Source organism: Furipterus horrens, unplaced genomic scaffold (assembly GCF_987537825.1).
Source record: "Furipterus horrens unplaced genomic scaffold, mFurHor1.1.pri manual_scaffold_8, whole genome shotgun sequence".
Classification (NCBI taxonomy): Eukaryota; Metazoa; Chordata; class Mammalia; order Chiroptera; family Furipteridae; genus Furipterus; species Furipterus horrens.
The window spans coordinates 100,994,158-101,019,828 of NW_028327178.1; the positions used below are offsets into that span (position 1 = coordinate 100,994,158).

A 25,671-nucleotide genomic window follows, 5' to 3' on the forward strand; every position below is an offset into this window, starting at 1 on the left:
ACGCAAGCCTAGGCTTACCTGAGCAGCCACTGCCAAATGGATGTTTGGGAAGGGCTAGTTAAGAGTGGTGATGGATCAGCAATGGGATGGGTGACCCCAGTCTCCCATTCATTCATTCATTCAGTCAAGAAGTATTTATTGAGCATCTACTATGTGCTATTGACTATGTGCTTGGAGTACACAGTGAACAATATACAACAAGGTCCCTGTTGCCATGAAGTTTATGTTCTAGAATGGGAAATAGACAATAAACTCACAAAGAGAAATTCAGGTAGTGATGAAAGTGATGGGGGACATAAACTTGGGCCATGTGATAGAAAGTAATTGCAGAGTGGGGAGGGGGAGCAGGTGGCCTACTATCATCAGGTCAAGAGAAAGGCACCATGTGCTGATGGCATTTGATCTGAAACCTCAAGGATAAAATAGAGCCAATCACATGAACAGCCTTGAGAAGAGAGTTCCAGGCAACAGGAACAGCAAGTGCAAAGGCCCTGGGGTAAGAAGCTTAGCAGAATTGAGTAATCATGAGAAGGCCAGTGTGCTGAGAGGGCAGTAAGTAAGGAAAACTTAGGGGAGACAGGGAGTGGGAGTGGGGTAGGCAGCGGTCAATAGAAGTCAGACATCAACTCAAGGATGGTGAACCCCTGCAGGATTTAGAGCCCAAGATGGACATTGTGTGATTAACATTTTGCAAACATTTCTGGGTCTGGTAAGGAGAATGGGCTGTAGTGGGGCAAAAATGGAAGCTGGGAAACCAGTTCCAAATCCATGGTGTTTTCCAGATAAGATGATGATGACTGCCCTAGGCTAGTGGCCATAGAGATGCTGAGAATGAATAAGTTGTGAATGTGTTTCAGTTCTTCTTAGATAAGAGCTTGGTGCAACTAGGAGCCCAAGAGCAGAACAGAGTCATGTGATGGGAGCATGGAACAGACTGACAGCTGCAGGAGGGGCCAGGGGAGGAGAGGAATGAATGGTGGAAGGAAAGGGAAGGGATTAGTCAAAGGACATGTATGAATGACACATGGTCATGGACAACGGAGAGGGGATTAACTGTGGGATAGAGGTGTGGGCTGGGTGGAGGGGGGCAAAATGGAAAAAAATTGGGACAACTGTAATAGAATAAATGAAAAAAAAAAAAAAAAGAACTTAGTCATGTGAACCCTAGCTGATCATTCCATCAGTAATGTCACAAGTGACAAGACATGAAAATCCATGTCCTGGTGGAACTTACTTTCTGGTTAGGTAGACAGACCATAAACAAATAATATACAGTATGTCAGATGGTAATGAGCGTCATGGAGAAAAATAAAGCAGGAAAGGGGACCGGTATTCTGGGATGGGACAGCTTTATTAAAAGATGGTCAAGAAAAGACTGACTGAGAAGGTAGCGTCGAACAGAGACCTGAAGGTGAGGGGGGTGAGCCATGCAAACCTCTGAGGAAAAGAAGAGCAGGTGCAAAGGCCCTGGGGTGAGAGGGTAATGGTGTGTCCAGAAGCAGAAGGGAGAGCAGTGGGGCTGGAGAGGCCTGAGGCAGTGGGAGAGGAGCAGGAGGTGGGATGAGAGAAGAGACAAGGGGTGGGTGGCAGGAAGTGGGCTGGATCACACAAGGGATTGGAGATTATAGTAAAAATGTTGGCTTCTCCTGAGTCAGATGGGAGCAAAGGCAGGTGAGTGTTTGAGTAGAGGAATCAGGACAGGATCTGACTTTATTTTTAAAGTATCCCTTGCTTGATAGGTCAGCCTCCCTAAGAGCCTTTGATAGTGTTTTGAAGACAAAAAAAATTGAAAGAATTAAAAAGTTCCTGCACTGAAATCATCACCAAGGGCGAAAGAACCCATCCCTGGGTATTGGGTGTGTGACTGGTAACTGAACACATGGGTTCTGGGTTCAAATCATAGCTCCATCGTTTACTATGTGATCTTAGACCAGTGGATCCCAACCAGGGCCAGTTCTCCCTCCTACGGACACTGGATAATGTCAGGACACATTTTTGGCTGTCACAACTGGGATGCAGAGTGTGCTACTGGCATCTAGAAGCCAGGGATGCTGTTAAATATCTTACAGTGCACAGGTCAGCCCCCCCTCAAAAAAGAATTATCCCACCCAAAATGTCAATAGTTTAGAGAAACCCTGGTTTAGACAAATCTGTTAACCTTCTGTCCCTCAATTCTCTAATTCATAAAGTGGAAGTAATAATTTTCCTAGGGTTGTCAAGGGGGTTAAAGAATTGATCCATTTGCTATAGATTGAATGTTTACATCCTCCCAAAAATGCGTATGTTGAAACCTAATCCCTAATGCGATAGTATTAGGAAGTGGGGCTTTGAAAGGTAATTAGGTCATTAAGGATGGAGCCCTCATGAATGGGGGTGGTGTCCTTATAAAAGGGTCCCCACAGAGCCCTCCTGCTCCTCCAGCCATGTGAGGACACAGCGAGAAGACAGCCATCTACGAACCAGGGAGGGGGATCTCAGCAGGCACCAGATCTGCTGGCTTCTTGACCTTGGACTTCCAACCTCCAGAACTGTGAGAAATAAGTACCCAGTCTATGGGATTTTTGTTACAGCAACCTAAATGGAGTAAGATACCATTTAAATAAAGCAGGGACTGGCAAACTTCTGTAAAAGGCCAGATAGTAAATATTTTAGGTTTTGGAGGCCATATTGGTCTCTGTTGTTATCTATTCAACTCTGCCCTGATATCATGGAAGCAGCTAAAGACAAGTGTGGCTAAACGTTTATTTTGGGGCACTGAAATTTGAATTTTATATAATGTCACAAAATATTCTTCTTTTGATTTCGTTCAACCATTTAAAAATATATAAACTATCCTTAGCTCACACAAAACAGGTGGTGAGCTAGATTTGCTGGGCTGAAGTTTGCCAGACTATGATTGAAAGCATTTCACAGGACTCTGAGCATTAGCAAGGATTTAGTTAATGTGGGTTACTCTTGGGAAAGAACGTCCAAGTGGTCCCTGACATCTAGAAGTCGTCTGACCCAAATACGCTACGCTGCTCTCTTGTTGGATCTAAATAATCTTACACATCACTGACCTCAGACAAAGTCACTCTCAGACCAATAAAATGAGCCAAAGCAAGGAGGCTAAAGCTGTCTAAGCACAAAGCCAGTTGCCTCCCACAAAATTCCAAGCATGCCCGTTCTTGTGAAGTGAATGGCTGCTCCTTCCTTACCCAGTCAGCGAGTTGCCCCGATTTCTGACAGCAGCCAATCTAGAACAAGCCCTTCCTCCTTAGATCCCCCAACCACGTGACCCAGCAAGAGCCCAGGTCCTGCGAAAGGTCCTTTCTCACACCCTCTTGCTGAGATGATCGAGCTGGCCCCTGGAGTGTGCTCTCCCTCCCTGCAGCAATGGAAATAAACTCAACCTATTCAACCACAAACATGTTTCTGGGCTCCTCAGTCATGTGGACTGGGAAGGAGGGCCTGGGCTCCAGCTTCCGCTCTTCCCCCGTCTCACCCAGGGGCCTGGGGAAGTCAGTGCCTTCCTCTCTCCACGTGGGGCTGCTCCTTTCCTGGGCGTACCATGAGGGAGCAGGATTCCTTGCTGGCTGACTGTGCTATGTTTACTGTGTCCCAGCCTGGTCCTGCTGACCACCGGCCATGGTCTGAAGGCTAAATGCTGATCAGGTCACCTGGGGCCAAGGGGAGTACATGTCCACGCGCAAAGCACACAGCCAGAAGCCAGGGCACTGAAGCAGGAAGTGTTAATAGGACACTGATGATAGGAAGCAAAGGTTGCTCCCCAGGAGATGGCCAGACGGGAAGACCTCCGACCCAGTGACCCCGCTTAGCCCCCAGTCACCTCTAGCCCACTCTGTACCCTTCCCTCCACAGCCCTGGGTAAACGGTAGCATTTCCTGAGAGTGCCCACATCCCACCCTAGAAGTTCTGGTTTAGCAGTTCCAGAGCCTCAGTATTGTTGAAAAGCCCTGCAGGCAATTCTTTTGGAAAACCTGGGCTAAGAATGACTCCCCTGAAGTTACAGATCAGGAAACTGAAGCCCTCAAGGCTGCCCACACCCTCAGAGGGAGCACTGTTCACCAGTGGACCTCAGTTTCCCCCTGGCCCTTGTCACTCATTCATGGACCCCGGTTGCTGCCAGCATCTGAGCTGGGGACCCCCGACATAAGACTGTACCTGTTGTACATAGGCTGGTTAGGAGGTGGGGTTTATGTAAGATCTTATTCAAGTAATACCAATACCCAAGTTTGTACCAGGCGGGGGAATGAGAACTTTCCCATCTGTAATCTTACAGCAGGCTCAGAACAAACTGGGAGAGCTGGGCAGGGGTTATTAACGTCCTCTTTACACCTGGGGAAATCGAGGCCCAGAGGAGTGGCTTAAGGTTGGGATCAAGGTGACCCAAAGGGTTAGCGGCACAGTCAGGCTTGTTCCAGGACTATTGATTCTGTTCCCCCTTAAATCTTACTCCATCTCCAAAGACACCCACCTGGCCTTGGTGGGTCTGGCCTGGAACTGTTAACCCTAGTCTAACCTTGACGTTGGGCACACAGAAGCCCTGCAGGAAAGAATTCTTGCATCACATTAGGGAAAGAGAGCCCCAGGGAAAGCCAAAGGGCGCAGGTTAGGCAGGTTACATCCCCATCTTGCAACAGTGAAGTAACTGGTCTATTCAATCCTTAACTCAAAATATTTATTGAACACCTACTATGTGCCAAACAGTATTCTAGGGGAATGGGACCTCAGCAATGAAAGGGATTGACACAAACCCCTGTGCAGCTTGGAATAGACAAGGATAATAAACAGAACCCTCTCGACCAGGAGGCATAGGAGACTTCAGTGGTGCAGCACAGCGCGGGATTTATCATCGGTGTGGGGTTTACCATCGGCTCCTCTCAATTCCTGGACATCTTACCATGGTTTTTATACAACTGCCACATAGTAACTAACCCCTTCCTATGTTCCCGGTTCTCGTTTCTCACGTAAGTGTCACAACAATAGAGATGAAATGGGAGGTATTGTCCTCATTTTACAGTTGAGAAAAGAGCCCTGCTCCTGGCCGCATGAATGGAGAGCAAAGGAGGAGGGCAGGGCTTACCCCAGCCTCAAAAACGGCTTTCTGACTGATAGCCCCTTGGACATTCCTGAAGGAAAGACACAGGTGGCACGTGAGCCTTCTCTGAGCACAGGTGCAGGGCAGAGAATGGTAGTTCAGATGCAAAAGCCAGGTAGGCCCCTTACTGGTGGAGGGACATGGGGCAAGGGCTTCACCACTCTGAGCGTCAGGGTCCTCCTCTGTCCAAAGGGCACACTGAGAGGGCCACCGTGAAGGCCGTAGTGGAGGATCTGATGAGGACACGCAGGTGGAGGATGCTGGAGAAGCGCGCCCCCCTCCCCATGGCCCCTCAGTCCCTGAAGCGGGGCCGGGAGCAGAGCTCAGTAAAGGAACTGACAGGAGAAACAGCAGGACCCCTGGGTTTCGTCCAGCGAGCCCCACCCTGCCCCAGGCTCTGTCCCACTCTGGCATGGTGCTCAGGAGCACAGGGTCCAGAGTTGGACAGAGCTCGGCCACCAGCTCACCATGTTACTTTGGGCAAACCATTTTGCCTCTGCACCTCAGTCTCCCCATCTGTAACATGGGGATCACCTACCACCGAGGACTGTTGGGAAGACTAAACGAGCTAACTAACGGATATGAAAGACTTAGCACAGTGCCTTTAGAAAATGAGCGCGCACAGGATTGTTGTTCTTGCTGTGGCCATCCCTTGTGGACTTCGGGTCCTGGGGGCCTCCTTACCCCTGTTCTGGCCCCTCACAGAGCCTCTACTTCCCTCCACCCCTGTCCTCTCCTCACCTCGCCTCACACGGCACAGAAACTGGGTGAAAGGGAGCAGCTTTCTTTGCACTGGAATTAGCTTTGTTTTAGGCCTTAGGGCTGCTCATTAACTAATCTCAGCTGCCGGATTCCAATGTTCACAAAAGCAGGTGTCCACGCTGACCTTGCAGGGGCGCTACCTCTGGACGCCCTGCAGCATGCGAGAAGACTGAGTTTCACTTTGTGTCCAGCGTCGTGTGTGACCTTGGGCAAGTCCCTTTCCCTTCCTGGGTCTCAGATTTTTTATCTTTATAATAAGGGACTTGGCTTCCAAACTTTTTTTTTTTAATTATTTAATTTTTAAAAACTTTTTATATACTTTTATTTTTTATTTTATTTTTTGCCATTAGACTCTGAAAAAAAATCTGGTGTTGGAGGCAGAATAACAGAGGTTAAGAGCACAGGCTCTGAAGTCAGCTGGTGTGGATTCAAACCTTGGGGCTGCTTTATCCTTTTTTATTGATTTTAGGGAGAGAGAAGGAGAGAGAGAGAGAGACCCAGATTCAATTTCCACTCCTCTGCAGGGGCCCTGGCTCCACCTCATTCACGGGTAAGACCTTAAGAGGAGTCCTCGCATAAAGTCAGTACTCAGTAACCACCTGTGATTGGTACTTGGCAGCTCAGTGTAGAAAACAGATAAAGGAGGGGCAGCTGGAGTTGAACTGAGATAAGGGAGAAGTCTTCACTGTTTGTTGCCACCCCAGGAGAATTACGAGGCTGTTTTCTTGGAGATCCAAGACTCGGGGGAAACAGTTTGAGAACCAACGAAGCAGATACTACAAGGTCGGCCCTTGGCCGAATCCAGCCCACAGCCTGCCAGCTAAGAATGATTCCAACAGTTTTTAATGGCTGGAAAAAAAAATCATTAGAAGAACAAATATTTCGTGATGTGAAAATGGTATACACGTGTAATTTCAGCACCCATAAATAAAGTTTTATCGCAACACAGCCACACACATTCATTTATGTGTTGTCTATGGATGCTTTCTCTCTGCAAGGGCAGCGCTGATTGGCTGTGATGGAGTGGCCAGCAAAGCCTAACATAACTATCTGATCATTTACAGAAAAGATTTGCCCACCCCCGCCCTAGTGCATCTCTTTCCCTCCCCATGGGAAGCCTTGAACCTTGCCTAGATTCTGGCTCTGCTACTTTACCAACCATGCGGTTGATTCTGGACCGATCACTTCACCTCCCTGAAACTCGTCTATGAAGTACTTACAATCACTTCTAGATTTCAGGGCTGCTGTGGAAATAAAATAAGCAAGACCCCTTACTGCATGATGGGGAAATAGACTTATCACAGTACATGAGGTTAAAGTAGATGATACTTGGATCAATACTTATATTCTCAACAGATATATATTTATTATAATGCATATCTGAAAAGACATAACTAGCACACAGAACTCATAGTGTCCTGGGTAATGTTTGCTGTGTTAGTTGGGATAAATGATCCAGAGCTGCTGGGGTAGATCTGCCACCCATCTTTCAACAAGTAGCTTCCATCTTTGGGTGCCAGAGGGTCTCTGGGCCCCACCATCACATCCGTTCCCATTGGCTAAATTCAGTCACATGACCACATCTAAGTACCAGCCTTTTCTCTGCCCAGCTATGTGCCCAGGTGGGGGTTCTATTACTAAAAGAATAAAGGAAGAATCAGAACTGGGTATAAATTTGCAATCTCTGCCCACATATGTACCAGTGTACAAGCTTCCTGCTGAAAGATATTTGTGTACGTAAAAAGATATTTTAAAGCAGACGGGACAATGGCAGCTATTTTGCAACCATGTTGGAAAGACCGAGGGCATCACAGAGAAGTCAATGAACAGTCCTGACGTCTTTGTGCCTCTGAATTGATCCTGAAGCTGCCTTTCTCTGACTTCTTGATATTTGAGAAAAAGAAATTCTTTAAGCCACTTGCAGACAGGTATTCTTTTACTCGCAGCCAAAGGAATTGTCACTGATTGCAGCTGGTTTCATGGGTCAGAGCGTGGGCACTGGAGCCAGACTGCCGGGGTGCAAAGGCGGGCTCACCCATGTGCCTGCTGTGTGACTGGGGGAAGTCAGTTCCCCTCTCTGGGCCTTCATTTAATCATCTAAAGACATGGCAGCTACTTGTGTTTTGTTTTATTTGGAATACAGTTTCAGAGGTTTGAGGGGACCTAGCCCCTCAGTTCACGGCACATTCTCACTGTTCGCTGCACAAGGCCCCTCTTCTGCTGTATTTATTTATTGAGTCCCTTTTATCTCTATTTCTCATTCCCAGAGCGGCCACTCTGATGTGTGTGTACTCTGTCACTCTTCATTTGTTTATGTTCTTGCAAAACGTTTTGTCATTTGTGTGTATTTTAATTTACATAATGGTATTTACAGAATGGAGATATATTCTATATCTCCTTCTGGATTTTTGAAAATCGCAGCTATGTTTTACGAGATTCAGTTATAGAACCGTATTTGCTCCGAAAAGCACCCGCCCCACCTCGCCTTCCCCTTTACTCGTGATCCCCTCCATGTGGCTACCAGCGTGCCACCCGGAGAATGCTGCAGTGAGCATTGTCACATGTGTCCCCTCCGGGACCTGTGTCAGAATCCCATTAGCATTTGCATTCGGGAGCAAAACTGCTGAGTTACAGGGTATATGCACATTTAATCTGATTAAATATTTGTAGACTGCCCTGAAGAAGGGCAGACCCAGGCCCCCCTCCTTCTAGTAGTACACAGAGCTCCAATGGCTCCCATCCCTGCCAACACTTGGCATTATCCAGCTTTATCATTTTTTTGCCAGTCTCATTGAAGTCAATCTCATTGTTTCAATTTGCATGTCTCTGGGCATTAGTAATGTTGAGCATCTCTTCAAAAGCTTTAAAACAAGGCTTAATTATAGTACCTATTACCTAACACTGTTTTGAGAGGTAGAGATTGTATATGGAAAATGTTTAACTCTTTGCTTAATAACATAGTAAATGCTCAATAAATGCAATTTTTTAAAGTACCATGGTTCACTTAGTTAATTTTCAGTTATGATTATTATGAAAACACTTGGCACATACGAGGTGCTCAATAAGTGTATTCCCTTTGCCTTTCCTGACACCCTTCGGAAACCCCCACTCCCACTCCCACGCCCCCGCCTTGCCGGGGTTGGTCCCCAGTCCCTTTCCACTGCCTCACCTGCATTCTCTTCACTCTCCCAGTTGAGGTCCTTCCGAGTCTCCTTCTGGCCAAAGAGATTCTTCAGGGTGGCGCTAGCAATGGGCAGCATCATGGTGGTGGAGGCGGTGTTGCTCAGCCACATCGACATGAAGGAGGTGGTCACCATCATTCCAAGGATGAGCCTGGAGATGGAAGGAGTTACAGGCAGCTTTGGAACGGGGACCCAGAAGGCCCTCTGCTCTGAGTGCGCCACCCCTGAGGCATCCAGCCCACTGCAGGATCACGTTGCCTTGGTTTGGCACCAAGACCCTCCACCATCTCACCCCAAACAGCCTGCCCAGACTTCTCTTCCCCTCCCCCTCCCATTCTTACCAGGAGCCCCTGCTCGCGTTCTGCGGGACTCCTCACCAGCTCCCAAACAGGCCCTCATCCCCTGCCTTCCTTCCTTTGCTTGATCCCTCCCATCACCAGGAGTTTAAATTTCTTTACAGTTAACATTTAATCCACCTGGGATTTAGTTAGATTTGTAGTATGGAGCCAGCTCTAAGTAGATCTTTTTCCAAAGGCTCAACGAATTATTTCAACCCCCATCATTTGCTGAGTAATCTTTCCCGTCCCCACTGATTCAGACTTTTTTCTAGATTATTTATTCTGTGTTTTTAAGTCTATTTCTGAACCAGCGTCATCATGTTCATTGTGGAAACTTAAAATATATTTGTCAGCAGCCCCATCCACTCCTCAAGGTCAAATGTAAGCATCTGCATGAGCCCCCCCCCCCCCCAGGCTTCTCATGTGAGCTCCTATGGCAGGTGTGTCCTTCGGGAATCAAACTCTGCAATAGATGGAATCTCTCCCCAGCACTTACGGTTCCTCCATGAGGAAACACAACTTCAGAGCCTGGCGAAGTGCTTGGCCCAGAGCAGGTGCTAAAGAACCTGTAAGTCATCCAGAACTTTCTTCTCCCTCCTCCCTGCCCGAACCCTACCCCATCCCCATCGCAAAAAAGCTCTCAAATTCTGCCCATCTCCACTGCTGCCACCCTAGTCCAAGCTGTTAGCATCTCTAGCCTGGACACCTAGAACCATCTCCTAACTGGGTTGCATCCAGCTTCTCACTGCTCATCTGCTCGTCACATGGCAGCCAAAAGGAATTTCTTAAAAATGCAATTCCCATCCTGTCATTGCCCAGCTTACAACTCTTCAAAACAGAGTTTCCCACCCAGGGTGTGACCATGGATATCTTTCAGGATGGGAAGAAGGGAGAAAAATACATCCTTGTTTTACTAACATCTAATAGAAATGATTTCCTTCCATGATAAACATGGGCCACAAAGTTCAGTGGTATGAGAAGTGCCCAGGACTTGGTCACCAATTATTGTAAGATCACAGATACTTTCATATCGCATTGCCGTATCATAGGTGCAGACATCTTAGAATATCATTGACACTCAAAACTATCTCAGAACTGCAGTTGTCGTTAGGCCGCTTGCTAGACTTTATCATTTACTGGAAAGGGGCACCCGGGGTACTGCATCACAGAATTGTGTGTTTTAAAAAAGTATTTGGGTGAGTGCATTGTGCTATCATTGTTGTGGTTATTATTGTTTTAAAACCCATGTGCTGTGCTTTATGATTTAAGAACATTATTCCAGGCCCTGGCAGGTGGGGCTGAAATGGTTGGATGTCATCCCTTAAACTGAAAGGTCAGAGGTTCAATTTCTGATCAGGGTACATGCCTAGATTGTGGGTTTGGTCCCCGATTGGGGTGCATGCAGGAGACAACTGATCGATGTTTCTCTCTCACATCGATGCTTCTCTCCTGCTCTTTCCCCCTCCCTTCCCCTTTCTCTGGAATCAATAAAAGGGGAAACAAATTTAAAAACATTATTCGAGGAAGGAATGCTTAAAGATTGACCAAGTTGCAAAACAAGCAAGAAAGCAAAGAAAACAATGACCCTATTTTAAAGGCCATTCAATCCGCTTAGAATAGAAGTCCAAATCCTAGTCAGGGGCCTGGGGCCCTGCAGGAATGGACCCCGCCTCCTGCTTCTCTAAGGCCATCCCCACCCACTCCCCACCCACCCAGTTACTTCGCTGGTAAACAGCAAACTAAGAGGATGTGCAGGTCAGGGCTATTATATTGCCATTTTACAGACAGAGAAAGGGTAAGTCATTTCCCAGAGCAGGGAAGGTGGAATTTGGTCCTGAGCATCATATTGCTAAATGGCCCCTTCTAAAACTACTGGACACAAATCCCTAGGGGGCGGGGCCTGGGCATCAGCATTTCAACCGATGTCCCAGTGATTCTTACATCCTTTTGAGAATCCCTACCCCGAGAACCTAGCACTGTGTCTGGCACAGAGAGGGGCTGATTACATATTTGAGGAATAATTAAGTACGTCGATATGTTTGTTGGCCTGGGTGAGTACCAAGCAGGAGATGGATCCCTCTGCCTCCCCCCCTTCGGGCTGGACCTGTTACCTGGCCTTACCAGGTCGGTTGGACCCCAACAAGCATCAGGATCTTGAGGGCGATTCTCCGGTGCAGGTTCCACTCCTCGATGGCGCTGGCCATGATCAGACCGCTGAGGAAGAGGAAGTTGGTGTCCAGGAAGTACTGGGGGCAGACTACGTTGGATCGCAGGATACCCATGAGGGGGAAGAGGGTGATGGGCAGCAGGGCCGTCACCGAGAGGGGCAGGGCCTCTGTGCACCAGTATATCGCCATGAGCAGGATGACGAACAGACAGCGGCCTTCCTGCAGGAGGGGAGAAGCAGGCTCAGGAGGGTCAGCAGAGCACAGCGGGGCAGAGGGAGGGCAGGTCCTGCAGGAGGACCCACGAGGCACATCCCTCGGGGCGGCAGTGGAGAGGCAAAGTGCCCAAGGCTTTGACCGCAAGCAGGTGCCGTCACCAATCTGAGCCTCATTTTGGTCAATTATAAAACAGGGAAACTATATCTGCCTGGTTTCTAGGACGGTTTGGGGATTACATGAAATATACCATTGTCTTACAAATAGATCCCGAGATGAGCATGAGAGTGAAAACAGCTTACTTAACAGAGGACCCCAGAAAGTTCTAGAAGGATAGTGGGGGTCAATCCTGGTGTGGACCATGGGAGGCGGTGTGGATTATGCCTCAGAAGCAGGGCTATTTATCTGCAAAGTCCCTGGCCATCAGTGGTTGAGGGCTGCTCCCGGGAGTCGCCGCCCCGCCCTTCCAGCCCACCAGTGTGCAGCCAGAGGACCTCACGCTGAGCATCGGGGGCAGTAAGCCGCTACTGACACGTGTGGAACAGTGGGTGCCAGTGCGGATGCGGAGGGGACACCAGTAGCAGCTGCCATCACTACCCGGCAAGCGGCACGACGCCCGACACTTGGTGCACACTCTATAAAGAGTAGTAACGACAAGTACTTTATTGTGTCCTGTTGGTAGGAATAAACGCGGTATAGCACCTATGGAAAACAGTATGGTGGCTCCTCAAGAAATGAACTTGAATTACTATATGACCTAGCATTTCCCCTTCTGGGTATCTACCCCAAAGAATTGAAAGCAAGATCTCATAGTGTTTGTACACCCATGGTTTGTTTGTTTTTAATATGCTTTATTGATTATGCTGTTACAGTTGTCCCAATTTCTTTTCCCCTTGTTCCCCTCCACCCAGTGACCCCCCTCCCTCCAGCTGTACCCCCCCTTAGTCCATGCCCATTGGTTGCGCATATAGCTCTTCTCAGCATCTTCCTATCTACTCCATTCCCTCCTACTATGCTTCTTAATTCCTGTACCATCTCTCTCCCTTTCCCCCTTCCCCCTCCCCACTCACCTCCCCCCAAAATATTCCCCATACCTATAATTATTTTCCCATTCTCGTTGCCTACTTAGTTTGCCTTTGTTTCGGTTCCCTAGCTTCTGTTGTTGGTTGTTGTGATACAGTTTTCATTTTAATGTTCATAGTTTTGATCCTCTTTCTCCTAAACAAGTCTCTTTAACATTTCATATAACAGTGGTTTGGATCTGATGAACTTCAGTTATACTCTGTCCTGGAAGCACTTTCTCTGCCCTTCTATTCTGGATGACAGCTTCACTGGATAGAGTAATCGTGGCTGTAGGTTTTTACTTTTTATTACTTTGAATATTTCTTGCAAGTCCCTTCTTGCCTGCAGAGTTTCTTTTGAGAAATCAGCTGACAGTCTTATTGGGATCCCTTTGTATGTAATTCTCTTCTTCTCTCTTACTGCTTTTAAGATTCTTTCTTTATCCTTAACTGTTGACATTTTGATTATAATGTGTCTTGGCATGGTTCTCCCTGGGTCCAGTTTTTTTGGAACTCTCTGTGCTTCCTGGACCTGTAAGTCTATTTCCTTCCCCAGGTTAGGGAAGTGCTGCTTCATTATTTTTTCACATAATTTTTCCTTTTCTAGTTCTTCTTCTTAACCTTCTGGCAACCCTATGATTCGGACGTAGGCCTGCTTATAGCTGTGCAATAAGTTTCTGAGCTTCTCCTCATTTTTCTCATTTCTTGTTTCCTCTTTATGCACTGGTTGACTGTTTGTTCCTTCCCTATGTTCTGATTTGTTGATTTGATCCCTGGTTTTCTTGCCCTCACCGCTAGTTTCATATGTGCTTTTGTTCATTTCAGCAGGACTAGCCTTCATTCCTTCCCCGTCTTGTTTAAGATCTTCTGTTAGGTCTGTAAGCACTTTTATAAGCAAAGCTCTGAACTGAGCCTCAGAAAGATTTCCTATCTGCTGCTTCGTTAGATTAGAAATTTGGTGTCTGGTCAGCTGCTTCACTGGGATCTCTATCATGATCTGTGCCATCCTGACAGTTTTGTGTTTCCCTTTGCTTCCTGGGAAGGGCTGTCACACCTCCTATACTATAGCGGGCGGAGCCCTGTGCACTCGTCACAACTGGGCGTTTTCTGTGGGGGCGGGGGTCTAAGATGGATTCCTGCTGTTCAATCTCCGCTGAGAGACCAGAAGCCTCCTCCTCCACCTCCACCCCCTCCCGGCCTCACAGTCCAAGGCAATGGGGGTCTGCCTTCCCTGGCTTTGGAATCGGAAGCTGACGGGTCTGTTCTGCAACTGGGGGTGCTCCCCAGGTGCTTCTCACCTCCCCTTAAATACAGGTGTCTGTGCTTACCGCCATCCCGCTGCCATCACTGCTGCTGCCGCTGTCAGCACAGCTTGACCTCTCCTCCCCAGCTTTGCCCCTCCTACCTGTCCGGACGAGCACCACTTCTTTATAACTTCATATGTTGGACTTCCATTTATTTTCTGGAACTTCTGGTTATTGCTGGTTTTGTGGTAGTTGTATTCCTTCTTAGTTGTGGAGGGAGATGGAGCGTGTCAGTCTAGGCCTCCATCTTGGTCAGAAGTCTACACCCATGGTTTTAGCAGCATTATGCACAAAAGCTAAAATGTGGGCGCAAGCCAGTGTCCACTGACAGATGAATAAGAAAAAAAAAAAAAACATGTGAGCCCTGGCTGGTGTGGTTCAGTGGACTGAGTGTTGGCCTGCAAAACAGAAGGTTGCCGGTTCGATTCCCAGTCAGGGCACATGCCTGGGTTTCAGACTAGGTCCCCAGTTTGGGGCATGTGAGAGGCAACCACACATTGATGTTTCTCTCCCGCTCTTTTTCTCTCCCTTCCCCTCTCTCTGAAAATTAAAAAAAAAAAGTGATACATACACACATACACACATACACGCACACATGGGAATGTTATTCAGCCTTAAAAAGGAGGTAAGTTCTGACACATAGTACAAAGTGGATGAACCTTGAAGACAGTTTCAAAGTGAAGTAAGCCAGTCACAAAAAGATGAAGATTGTACAATTCCACTTAGATGTGGTACTCAGGGTAATCAAACTCCTGGAGACAGACAGTAGATGAGGGCAGAAGGTAGAGTCCCGAGATCTCTAGACCCTGTTCCTTTGAATTTTAACTTCTGGAGTTCAAAGGTTGGGGGCAGTGTCTGATCCTGCAGGCTCACTTTCTGGGTCATATCAGAGTCAGCACTTTGCTTCCTTCCTGGCCACTTTGTTCTGTCCAGAGGTTCCACTTCAAGAAGGTGGCCCAGGGCAGGGGGAGTCCTGGCTCCAAGTGAAATATCTCTGTACTCCCCACACTACCCCCTTGGCCATGAGAAGCTGGCATGACTCAGCGGAAACCTCCAGAGGTGGAGGATCCTGAAGCCTGGGCCTTAGTTTATTTTATTTCATTCTAGTTTTTATTTTTATTTTTTTTTTAATTAACTAATGTTTAATAACATTTTAAAAAAAATACTTGAGATTTCTTTCTTGGTGTTTATTTGTTTGTTTTTAGAGAGAGGGGAAAGGAGAAAGAGAGGGAGAGAAACATCACGGTGTGGTCGCCTCTCACTTCTGCCCCCTACTAGGGACCTGACGTGCAACCTGTGCCCTGACTGGGAATCGAACCAGTGACACTTGGCTCGCAGGTTGACGCTCAATCTACTGAGCCACAGCAGCCAGGGCTTTATTTTACTTTTTAAATACTCATCTGAGGACATGCTTATTGATTTTAGAGAGGGGGAAGGGAGGGAGAGAAACATCAATGTGAGACAGAAATATCAATTGGTTGCCTCTCATACGTGCCCTGACCAGGGACTGAACCTGCAGCCCAGGCTGTGCCCTGACCAGAGACCAAGCCCACGACCCTTCAGTTTAGGGACAACACCCCAACCAACTGAACCACACCGGCCAAGGCCTGGCCTCCATCTTAAAGGCCAACCCCAGAGGCCAGATTTGGGGAGAACTTGATGTGAGTGGGGCTCGGGGAGGGCTGAAATGGAAGGAAAAAGAGTGCCAAAGAAATTTTTAAAGCTGAGCTGTCTAAATGCAGCAGCGTCAGGCCACGTGGGGCTATTTGAGTTTAAATTCATTCCACGTAAATGAAATTTAGAATTCCCAGTTTCTCAGCCACGGGAGCCACAGTTCAAGTGCTCAGCAGCCACATGAGACTTGGGCCTACCACTCTGGACAGAGAATATAGGACATTTCCATCATCACAGAAAGTTCTGTTGGACAGAGCTGCTCTAGAGAATTCAGACCTCAGGGCCGGGAAGCCTGGGCAGAGTGGTTTTGCTATTGAATTTTTATGGCAAGTCACTGAACCTTCTGAGCCTGCATTTCTTCATCTGCAAATCAGGTATGATATTCCGGAGCAGGGGGTGGTCTACATCACAGGGGGAGCCCATTGAAATCCTTTCTTTAATTTTTTTGATATTTTGTGGAGAAATAACTGTTCAGTAGTTTCTCCAATATCATAACACAGCTGTTCAGTATTTAGTCTTTATTTTTTTATGTGATGTTCCCTTTCTTCTCGTTTCTCACACTGTCTTTTCGTGACTGTTCATCACAGGATTGGGGCCACTCTTTCAGGCCAGTTCTTTGTTAAGGGAAAGTGGGGGGGGGGGGGGCTGGGAGGAAGCTGGGCCAGCAGGTGTCTAAGCGTCTACGCTGTTGGTGACCTCAGAATCCTCGGTCACCAGCACTACCCTGAAATGTGTCTCCTAAACTGTTAGGCAAACTGTGGAGACTAAGTGCGAAGACCCAAGAATGTCACAGTTCTTCCGTGACTGAGCTTTTACCTCTCTTTGACTGAGAGAGAAAATTAGGGCCATTACAGCAATTTAGCTGATCATTATCCATCATCTGTCTCCCACCTGCCTTCCCACACCCTGCTTCTCGCCAAGGGTCTTGGAGCCTCCTCATCCAGTTCTCCTGAGCTCTGCACTGACACGTGGTGTCAGTGACTGTCCCTTCCCCCTGTGTATTCTCCAGGCTTTGCCAGGACTAGGAAGAGCTCATCGACCTGAAAAGTACTTCTGGGGAAGTTTGTATCTTGCCTGGGAGCTACAGAGGCTCTTGGTTTCCTTCTGCCATTTGGTCCAAATCCTATTGCCATTGTCACTTTCTCTTCACACACACGGCCGGGTGAGGGGTGGTCTGCCTTTCTTGTCGAAGATAACATCCGCTTTTCCCTTTGTGACTTTTGGTGGCTATCTTCTGACTGCTTCGGAAAGGCGGATGGTTTCTACCAACTTAGACCAGAAGTGCCTTCCACCGAGTAGTTTTATCCTCAGGAAGTACTATATTCCCTCTCGTTTCTCTGTATTTTCTAACCTTTCTATGATAAACATGCACAGTAGAAACGGCATGGGCTTTGAAATCAGATAAGCCTTCCACACACTAGCGGTGTGATCCTGGGCCAGGTACCTAATGCCCGCAGCCTCAGTTTCCCCACTTGCCGTAGGGACACAATAATAGTACGAACCTCGGAGAGTGATTTATTTAATATCAGAGAACCACTGACCCAGCCACGGACACACCCATGCTCAATAAATATGAGCTATTGGTGTGTTGGATAAATTATTAATAATTTATGTGAAGGTTACTATATTATTAATAATTCAAGTTCAATTTCTTAAAGTTGGGCTTCAAAAATACTCTTCTTAAATCTTAAAATATGACAACCAGAATGAATCTGAGATCATTTAATCATTCCCAGCAGGGAGTGATTTTGTCCCCCAGGGACAAAAATGTCTGGGGACATTTTTGGTTGTCCTGCTTAGAGTGGGGAATCTAGTGGGTAGAGCCCGGGAATGCTACTGAACTTGCCACAGTACCCAGGACAGCCCCACAGCAGGGAATTATTCGTTCCCAGTAACGTTAATGTCAATAGTGCTGACATTGAGAAATCGTGGTCTAATCTAGCCCTCCGTACAATGGTTGCTCAGAAAAGGAAAAGTGCCTGCCCTCGGTCACACAGCAAGGCAGAGGTAAGGACTTGTTTTACCTTATTTCCTTGAAAGACCACTGTGCCCTGAGCTTTCTCGGGAAGCAGGAGTCGATTGCAGGGCTGAGACTGGGGTAAGGCTGGTGCACAACCCAGACAGTGAGCCCAGTTTGGACTTTGCTGCCTGGGTGCCTCACCTGGTTTACCCTCATTCTGGCCCTGGTTGGGAGCAAGAAAGGGAGGTCCTCCTCACGGTCCCTGAGAAGCCCTATTCATGCTGACCCAACGCAGACATTTCTTACAGGAAGCCTTATAATCCCCCCACCCACCCCCTACCAAAGAAACCCCAGCTTCTCAGGCTTAGCCAGCCCATTGCCGCAGGGATTAAAGTCTGCAGGAAAAACACGCGAGGTGAGGGGGGGGACAGAGAATGCCATGTCAGGCGGTTAATTTTTGAGCTGGGGAATGGACTTCCAGGCAGACACAAGGTAGCTTCCTCCTCATTCCCCCAGTTTGCCCTCTTCACTCAGGACAGAAAGAGCACTGGTCTGTTCCCTGAGCCCTGATCTGGGAAACTTTACCCCCCTCCCCCACTCCCTGCCATTCTCCCTCCCCCCAGCTCCCTGATGGGTAGCGGCAGGCATTGGGGTCAGGGCACTGGGCTGTGCCCAGGCTCTCGGCAGGCACCAGTGACTCTGTGCCAGGCCCCTCGGGGAGCAGGACTGGGACCAGCTGCTCACTAGAGGCCTGTTTCCCAGTAGTGGCCAGGGGCTGGGCAGTGGGAAGCCCTGAACTTAGAACTCTAGCAAGGCAGAAGCCGTGCCTTAAACCTCAGTATCCCTTCCCCAGCCCCAGCCCAGGGCCTGAGCCTCCAGAGTCACCCAGGGCTTGATGCATCATGGCTCAGGCACCATGACTGGTGTTAGTGACCTTGGGCAGGTAGCTTCCCTGCTGGGAGCCTCAGTGTGCTCACAGGTCATCGGGGAATGATGGCATCACAGGGTCACCACGGTAGTACAGCGCCAGGAAGACGGCCAGCGCTGGAGAAGCAGGAACTGCTGTGATCAGTGGACAGGGAGCCAGGAGATGGGGGCTGAAACCTAGACCCGATGCTGAGAAGCAGAGGAGCCTGTGAGTTAACGCGCCTGGCAGCCAGAACCAGAGCGCCTGCGTTCAAATCCTGCCTCTCTTGCTTCCTAGGGCGAGTGACTTAATTCTGTGCCTCAGTTTCCTCATCTGTAAAATGGGGATGTTGATAAGAATTTCAACCCCATAGAGTTGTTGTGAGGATGAAATAACTAAATGCAGGTAAAGTGCTGGGAGCCAGGCACAGCAGAGTAAGTTATATATTTAGAATGTTACCTACCACGGATGGGCTCCATTACTTTGAGGCTGTCTTGCCCTCTTTACATGAGGAGTTTCACCCCAGTGATCCATAAGGCACTTCAGGTCTGCCATGTGGGACGAAGGTGATGAGTCCAAGGGCACACAAATGTGGACCCCAAAGGAGAAAGAGTCTGGAGCACACACACAGAAGACCCAGCAAAGGACTCGGCCTGGCAAAATGAGGCGACTTCAGAGAAACCCCTGTCTCTGCTGAGGCCATGAGGCAACTAGGCATTAGGCCTCTACTTGAACAAAGGGAGTTAAATGAGGCCAGCTGAGGATCAGGTGACAGGCCACTCGGAGTCACATAGTCCTGGGTGCCAACCCCAGTCCACTCCCAAGCCATAAGCTTTGAACGGACAGGTGCCCCTTCTGAGCCTCCGTGTTCTCATTGCTAAACTAGGATGCATATCACGCCATCCTGAGAGAGCTGGGAGCACTTACTATGTGCAGGTGCTGGGCTAAGCCTTTTAACACACAGTGTGACTTTTGCTCCTCACACAGTCTGGAAAGTTCTACTAAAGGAAATGAAAGGACAGACACTCAACAGAAAAGCACTTTACAGGCCCTTTCACACACCCCTGGGTCCTGAAGCTAAGCGGAGCTAACTTTAGGGTGTCCACTCTGGAGGAGGAGACTGGGGAATGGAGGGGTAAGCCAGAAACTAGCCCAGGGTGACTCGAGGAAAATCGAGGCCACTCCGAAATCCAGTCTCTGATTTCCAGCCAGGCTCCCCCCTACCCTCAAAACACTCTGTGAAAGCAGTTGGAGGCCACCTGTATCCATTCGGGCCCGAGACGCAAGAGGGGCAAGAGGAGAAAGTAGAGAATGTGATTTGTCCCAGGAGACCTCCAAGGCCAGCCTCCCCTATCCTCCCACCCCTCCTCTGGACTGGAGAGTGTTAGTTTCCTGGATTCATCAGCAGAGGATGTACAAGTTCAAGTACAACTTCAAATTCTCAGAGTCATCCATTAAAAGTGTTCCTGGGGTGGCTCACATGCTACAGCTCCCCAGGCCTCACTAATCATTCCTGAGCCAGATAGGCGGGGTGGGGGGATGAGGGGTGGGAGCCACACCGGACCCAGGAGCCCCCAGCAGCCTGGCTCAGCCCCAGGCAGACAGAACAAGTTGTTCAGAAAAAGAGGTCACTCACTGTGTGACCTTGGACAGCTCCTTCCCCTCTCTGGGCCATAGTTCCCAGCAGTGCAATTAAAGCCCCACTCAGGGCTTCTCCACCTCCCCAAGCTTCTGAGAGCCCCTCCCACCTCTGTGGAGGCTTTTCTCTGGTTGAAGTGGAATCCAGCCTCCAGGCACGGGGGTGGGATCCGCCTCTGAATCTATGAGCTCGCACTTAGCTGCCCCACAATCAGAGGGCCGGAGATGAGCTAGGAGCTCCTGGAGGGTTTACAATGCCCCAGGAAGAGCTCTGATGTTTCTGGAATACCTGTCCATTCCCACTTCTGGACCTTTGCACTTGTAAAGTGCTCTTCCCTTACGCATGCTTAGAGCTCCCTCAGTGACCTCTTCAGGTGAAATGTCATCTACTTCAGGTATCGGTTCAAAGGGTCCCTTCCCATGAAGCCTTCCTGACTCTAAAATTGCTTCACCCCATCCTTGCCGCCCCTCCCCCTTCTCTTTTATTCTCCACGGCACTTACCACCAACAGACAGACCATTAGATCTTATTTATCTGTGTGTTTGTTTTAAAGTCTCCTTCTGGAAGGCCAGCTCCATAAGTGTAAGGACTTGTGACTCTTCAGTTTACTGCCACGGCCCCCAAGAAGAGTAAACAGAGTGTCACAGAAGCTTAATTAATGCTTTTTGACTGAAGGTTTTAACACTTGTGGACAGTGCCTAGCGCAAACATGGAAGACATATCCATTTTGGTTCTGTATTCATTCTGGAAATATTTATTAAGCACCTGCTTTGTGCAAGGTGCTGGGGTCACTGGGGAGCATATGGACAAGATTCCTATTACTCCTCTGTTTGAAGGGCATGTCACTGTTCACAAAGCACTTGGGTTCCCTGGCTCCTCGCAACAGCCCCATGAGGTAGGCAGGCCCATGAGACAGATGAGAAAACCAAGGCTGGCAAGGGAAGTGCTTTGCTCCCATGCACAGAGCAAGTCCTTGGCCAAGCCAGGATCCATCCTGGGATGGCTGAGGCCACATCCTGGGTGCCCACCACTCTGTCTCACTTCTCTCAGGCACGGGGGGTCTGTCCTGCCTGACATTTTTAATTCTCTACTGTTTCCCAGCAACCCACTCCCACTCTGGTCCCGCTGGCCCTGCCTCTGGCATCCTGGGAGCTGATGAGGCCAGTGAGTGACAGGGATGCAGGCCCGTGCTCCTGAGGCCTCACCTGTGGAGTTTCCAAGTCCCTTGGCCTTCCAGTTCCCACATCCCTCACTTCTTAGGCCTCCGGGGCTCCAGGCTGCAGGCCAGGAATGACAATGGCAAGGGAACATGCATCGTGATTTTCCTCTGAACAAGCACTATCTCATTTAATCTTTCCAGCAGCTCTTAGGAATGATCTTTATTCCAATTCATAGGGGAGGAAAGGGAGGCTCCGAGAGTCCAAGAAACCACACAGTGAGCAAAGGGAGCAGGCCAAGAGGACTCAGAGACAAGTATCATCCCCTATAAAGCCCTTCCAGAGCCCTGGATTCATGGGTTTATTTGTATGCAGGCAACAATATTACTACTACTAATAATAATAACAGCAAATATTTACCTAGTACCTGTTATATATATACCAGGCATAGCCCAAAGTATTTTAGGTATATGAGCCAATCTTCACCACACCCCTACGAGGTAGGTCCTATCAGTGTCCTCATATTATAGGGGAGGAAATGGAGGCACAGAGAGGTTAAGTAACTTGCCCAAGGTCACACAGCCAGGAAGTGGAAGAGCAAGACTGGAATCCAGGAAGTCTGGTACTAGAGTTTATATGCTCACAATGCTGCCCTCTTCCCCTCACAAGGTTATTCTGGTCAGACCTCTCTTCCTGGACTTCAGCAGAAAAAGACCAGGAGCAGAAAATGAAGCCAGATCTCCCAGGTTGATGACCAGTTTAGTGGGGGTGAGAGAGTCCTCTCAGAACAGATCTCAGTCCCTATACCCCACGCCAACAGGAGGTCAGAGGTGGGAACTGGGCTGAGGGCAGGGTATGGCATTAGCCTCCTGCCAGGCTCCCCTCAGGCCTAGACACCCCCTGATCTAAGCAGGCCACATTCCCAGGACTCATTTCTCAGTAAAGTGCCTACACTTTGTTTTGGGGGGACTCCGCTGCAAAACGCTTTGCAGCACTTTCCCAGCCTTTCCCAGAGAAGTCCAAGGGGGCAACAGAAAGGGGCAGGGAATGGTTAAGAGGACCAGGAGGAATTTTTGGTCCCTCCCTCCCTCACCCGCAGACCTCCAGAGCCAGCTTGTCCTGAGAGAAAAGTGCTGGCGAGCCCATGTGAGAGCAAGGGGACAACCGGGCCATGGGTGGGTGGCAGTGAACAAGGGCTTCTCTTGTTTCTTCTCCTGAGCAAGGGACAGGCACTGCTCCTTCCCACTGAGAGCCCAGAGGGCAGAGGGGACGGTCAGCTCTGTCTGGCGGAGCCCAAAGTCAGTCTCTGAGTCGAGCCAGGAGGCTAGAGGCAGTTTGTCTTGCCTGGAACGCCCTCCCTTTCCAAATCATCTCCACTCTGTGAGGCCTTCTGCCCGGCTGTGTGCCCACAGGCAAGCATGACCCTCCCCCGGCCTGCAGTTCCTTGACAGAAAATGTCTGCCTCAAAGCCTTGTTGGGGGCTCAAAGCAACCTGGACCCCACTGACACCTGGGGCCTGAGAATTCTTCGTGGGGCCATCCTGTGCGTTGTAGGGTGTTTAGCAGCAGTCCCAACCTCTACCCATTAGATGCCAGTAGAACCTCCCTCAGCCAACTGTGACAATCAAAAATGTCTCCAGACATTGACACATGTCCCCTGGGGTGCAAAATGCTTCAGAACCGCCGATTTCAAGCATTTCCCACAGTAGGTGGCTTGTCCATGAAGGAAGGCAGCCAACATTTGTTCAGCCCTTTATAAGCATCATCAATTATTATCATACCCACTTACAGTTGAGGAAACGGAGGCACAGAGAGGTTCAGAGACTGGCCTAAGGTCACACAGCATATTAAAAAGCCAGGATTTGAACCCAAGCAGCCAAACTCAAACTCTCATCCATCATACTTAACAACCCACGTTAGTTCCTGTCTTCAGAGAGCTCTCTGAGACTTTCAAACAGTGTCAGAATGACATGTCTCTCCTCTGAGAAGCCTTCCTTGCTGTCCCCCACCCCATCCAGCCTCCACTGAACCATGGACTGCAGGCTTTCAGCAAGGCAGGCCCAGGCTCGAATGTGAGCCTCACTACTCATTCAATGGCTGTGAGGTGCTAGGCAAGTATGTGGCTTCGCCGCTCTGAGTCTCAGCCTCCTCACCTGTAAAATGGGTCCGTCACCCTTGTGTTGCACAGCATGGCTAAGAGCACAAACTCTGGAGCTCCGATGCCAGGGTTTGAATCCCGGCTCGGCCACATTTAATCTTGGGAGCTTGGGCAAGTCACTAAACCACTCTGTGCCTCAGTTTCCTCATCTGTGAATGTGGCTAATACTAGCACCTGCCCCACAGAGCTGCAGTGAGCGTAACTGAGCCAGCAAGCAAATCCTAAGTGGGTCGAACCATGCCTGACACTAAGTGCTAGCGCGGTATTAACTATAGCTCTTAGAAGGCCTCTTGGGGAACAGAGGAGAGGGCATGAATAAGGCACATGGCCTAGGACATCAACAAACTTAAATTCACTTCCTGCAGCTTCCCAGGGATGAACATGCTCCTGTAGGGGAGCTTAATACTGTTAAAATCAAATTCCTTTTTTAGCCCAGACTGCCAATGAGGATGCCCGTGGGAGAGCAGAACGAAAGGGACTGGGTGGGGGAAGCTGTGGGCTGGCAGGCAGGGGCATGCTGGCCTCCCCAGCCCTTTTCCAATGTCTTTTTCCAGCTGGGGCCACAGTTCTGTTCTGTGCATCAGTACCCCCACTCCCTCTGGCACAGGTTCATTCCCATTGGCTGCCCTTCCCTCTGTGACTTTCAGTGATAGGTAGACAGAGCCAAGAGCCTGGTAATCCTATGTTGCAGATGATAGCACAGCCACAATTTTTTAAATTGAGCACCTACTTTGCATCAGGCGCTTTCAAGTCTTCCCAGCACGTAGGTTTCATTATGCCCGCTTTGCAGGTAAGGACATCTAGGTTGGGGGAGGGCAGTGACTTGCCAGAAGGTAGTGTGGCTTTGTCTGTCTCGTCCCTGATGGATCTCAGCTGGAGCAAGTGATTCAGGCACACATGTGTGACTTGTTCCAGGCCCCAGCCAGGTCGAGCCTATCTAGGGTCTTATTTTGTGTCTTCAGTGTGTAGGGGGTGTCAGAAAATGCTACTCATCAGTCCAGAGGGCACTGTCCTGTTGAGTCGGGTCAGGAAACACAATCCTGGTCCCTGCCGCATCCCGGGAATCACGCTCGCTGGCCTGTTTACACACCTGGCAGGGACTCTGAGAAAGTGGAAAGTTGGCAGGGCCTCAGAGGAGCCATTCCGAAGCCAATGGGGCCTGTGGGGGTGGCAGGTCAAACTCAGAGGGGAGAGTGTGGTGGGAGGCACAGATGAAGGTTTGGGGACCACCTGGCTGCAGGGGGCTACGAAAGTCCCTCTTCACCCCCTCTGGGCCTCAGTCTTCCCAGCTGAAAAATGAAAGGGCTGGAAACACTGGTTCCAGCTCAAATCTTTCACAAATTGGCTGCAATCTGGTGTTCTAGAAAGTGCCTGTCTTCTGAAATCAGAGCTAGCTGGGTTCAAGTTCAAGTTCACTTACTTATTTACTGAATACCTACTATGTGTCAGATGTTGTCCTAGGTACCAGGGATGCTGCAGGGAACAAAGCAGACATGGGCCCTGCCCTTAAGTTGCTCACAGCCCAGTGGTGGGAGGCAGATGATGAACAAATAATGATCATTTTGGTTTGGGATGAATGCCATGAAGGAAATAAACACAGGATGCTGTTTTAAAGAGAGTTTTGTTGGGTAAGGAGGGCAAGCGTTCTTAAGAACGACCAGAAGGATCCAGCTGTGGAAAGTCAGAGATAATATGATCCCAGGCAGAGAGCACGCACCAAGGCCCTGAAGCAGGGACAAGCTTGGCAGGTTCGAAGAACCAAAAAACCTCAAAGCTATTCTCTTATAGCTACATAGGCCAGAAGCCTGAAATCATTCTCACAGGGCTAAAGCCAGCATGTTATTGGGGTTGGTTCCCTCTGGAGGCTCTAGAAGAGATCCTTTCCTTGCCTTCCTTGGCTATGGGCCCACATCACGTTCCCTTCTGACCCTGACCTTCATGCCTCGCTCTTGTACAGACCATGTGATTACGTTGAGTCCACCCAGATAATCAGAATAATCTCCACATCTCAAGATCCCTATCTTGATCATATGTGCGAAGTCCCCTTTT

At 49.0% G+C, this 25,671-nt stretch overlaps 1 protein-coding gene across 2 annotated transcripts in view; it reads right to left on the reverse strand.

The window, feature by feature from the left end:
* Positions 1–25,671, reverse strand: part of SLC13A3 (solute carrier family 13 member 3) — a 60,601-nt gene that overhangs the window by 28,778 nt on the left and 6,152 nt on the right. For both annotated transcript variants that reach the window (XM_090286509.1, XM_090286508.1), the window contains exons 2-3: positions 11,505–11,770; positions 9,033–9,196 (exon numbers count right to left, since the gene is read on the reverse strand). In XM_090286509.1, the coding sequence (XP_090142635.1) occupies positions 9,033–9,196; positions 11,505–11,770 (430 nt within the window). The remainder of the gene's footprint in view (positions 1–9,032; positions 9,197–11,504; positions 11,771–25,671) is intronic.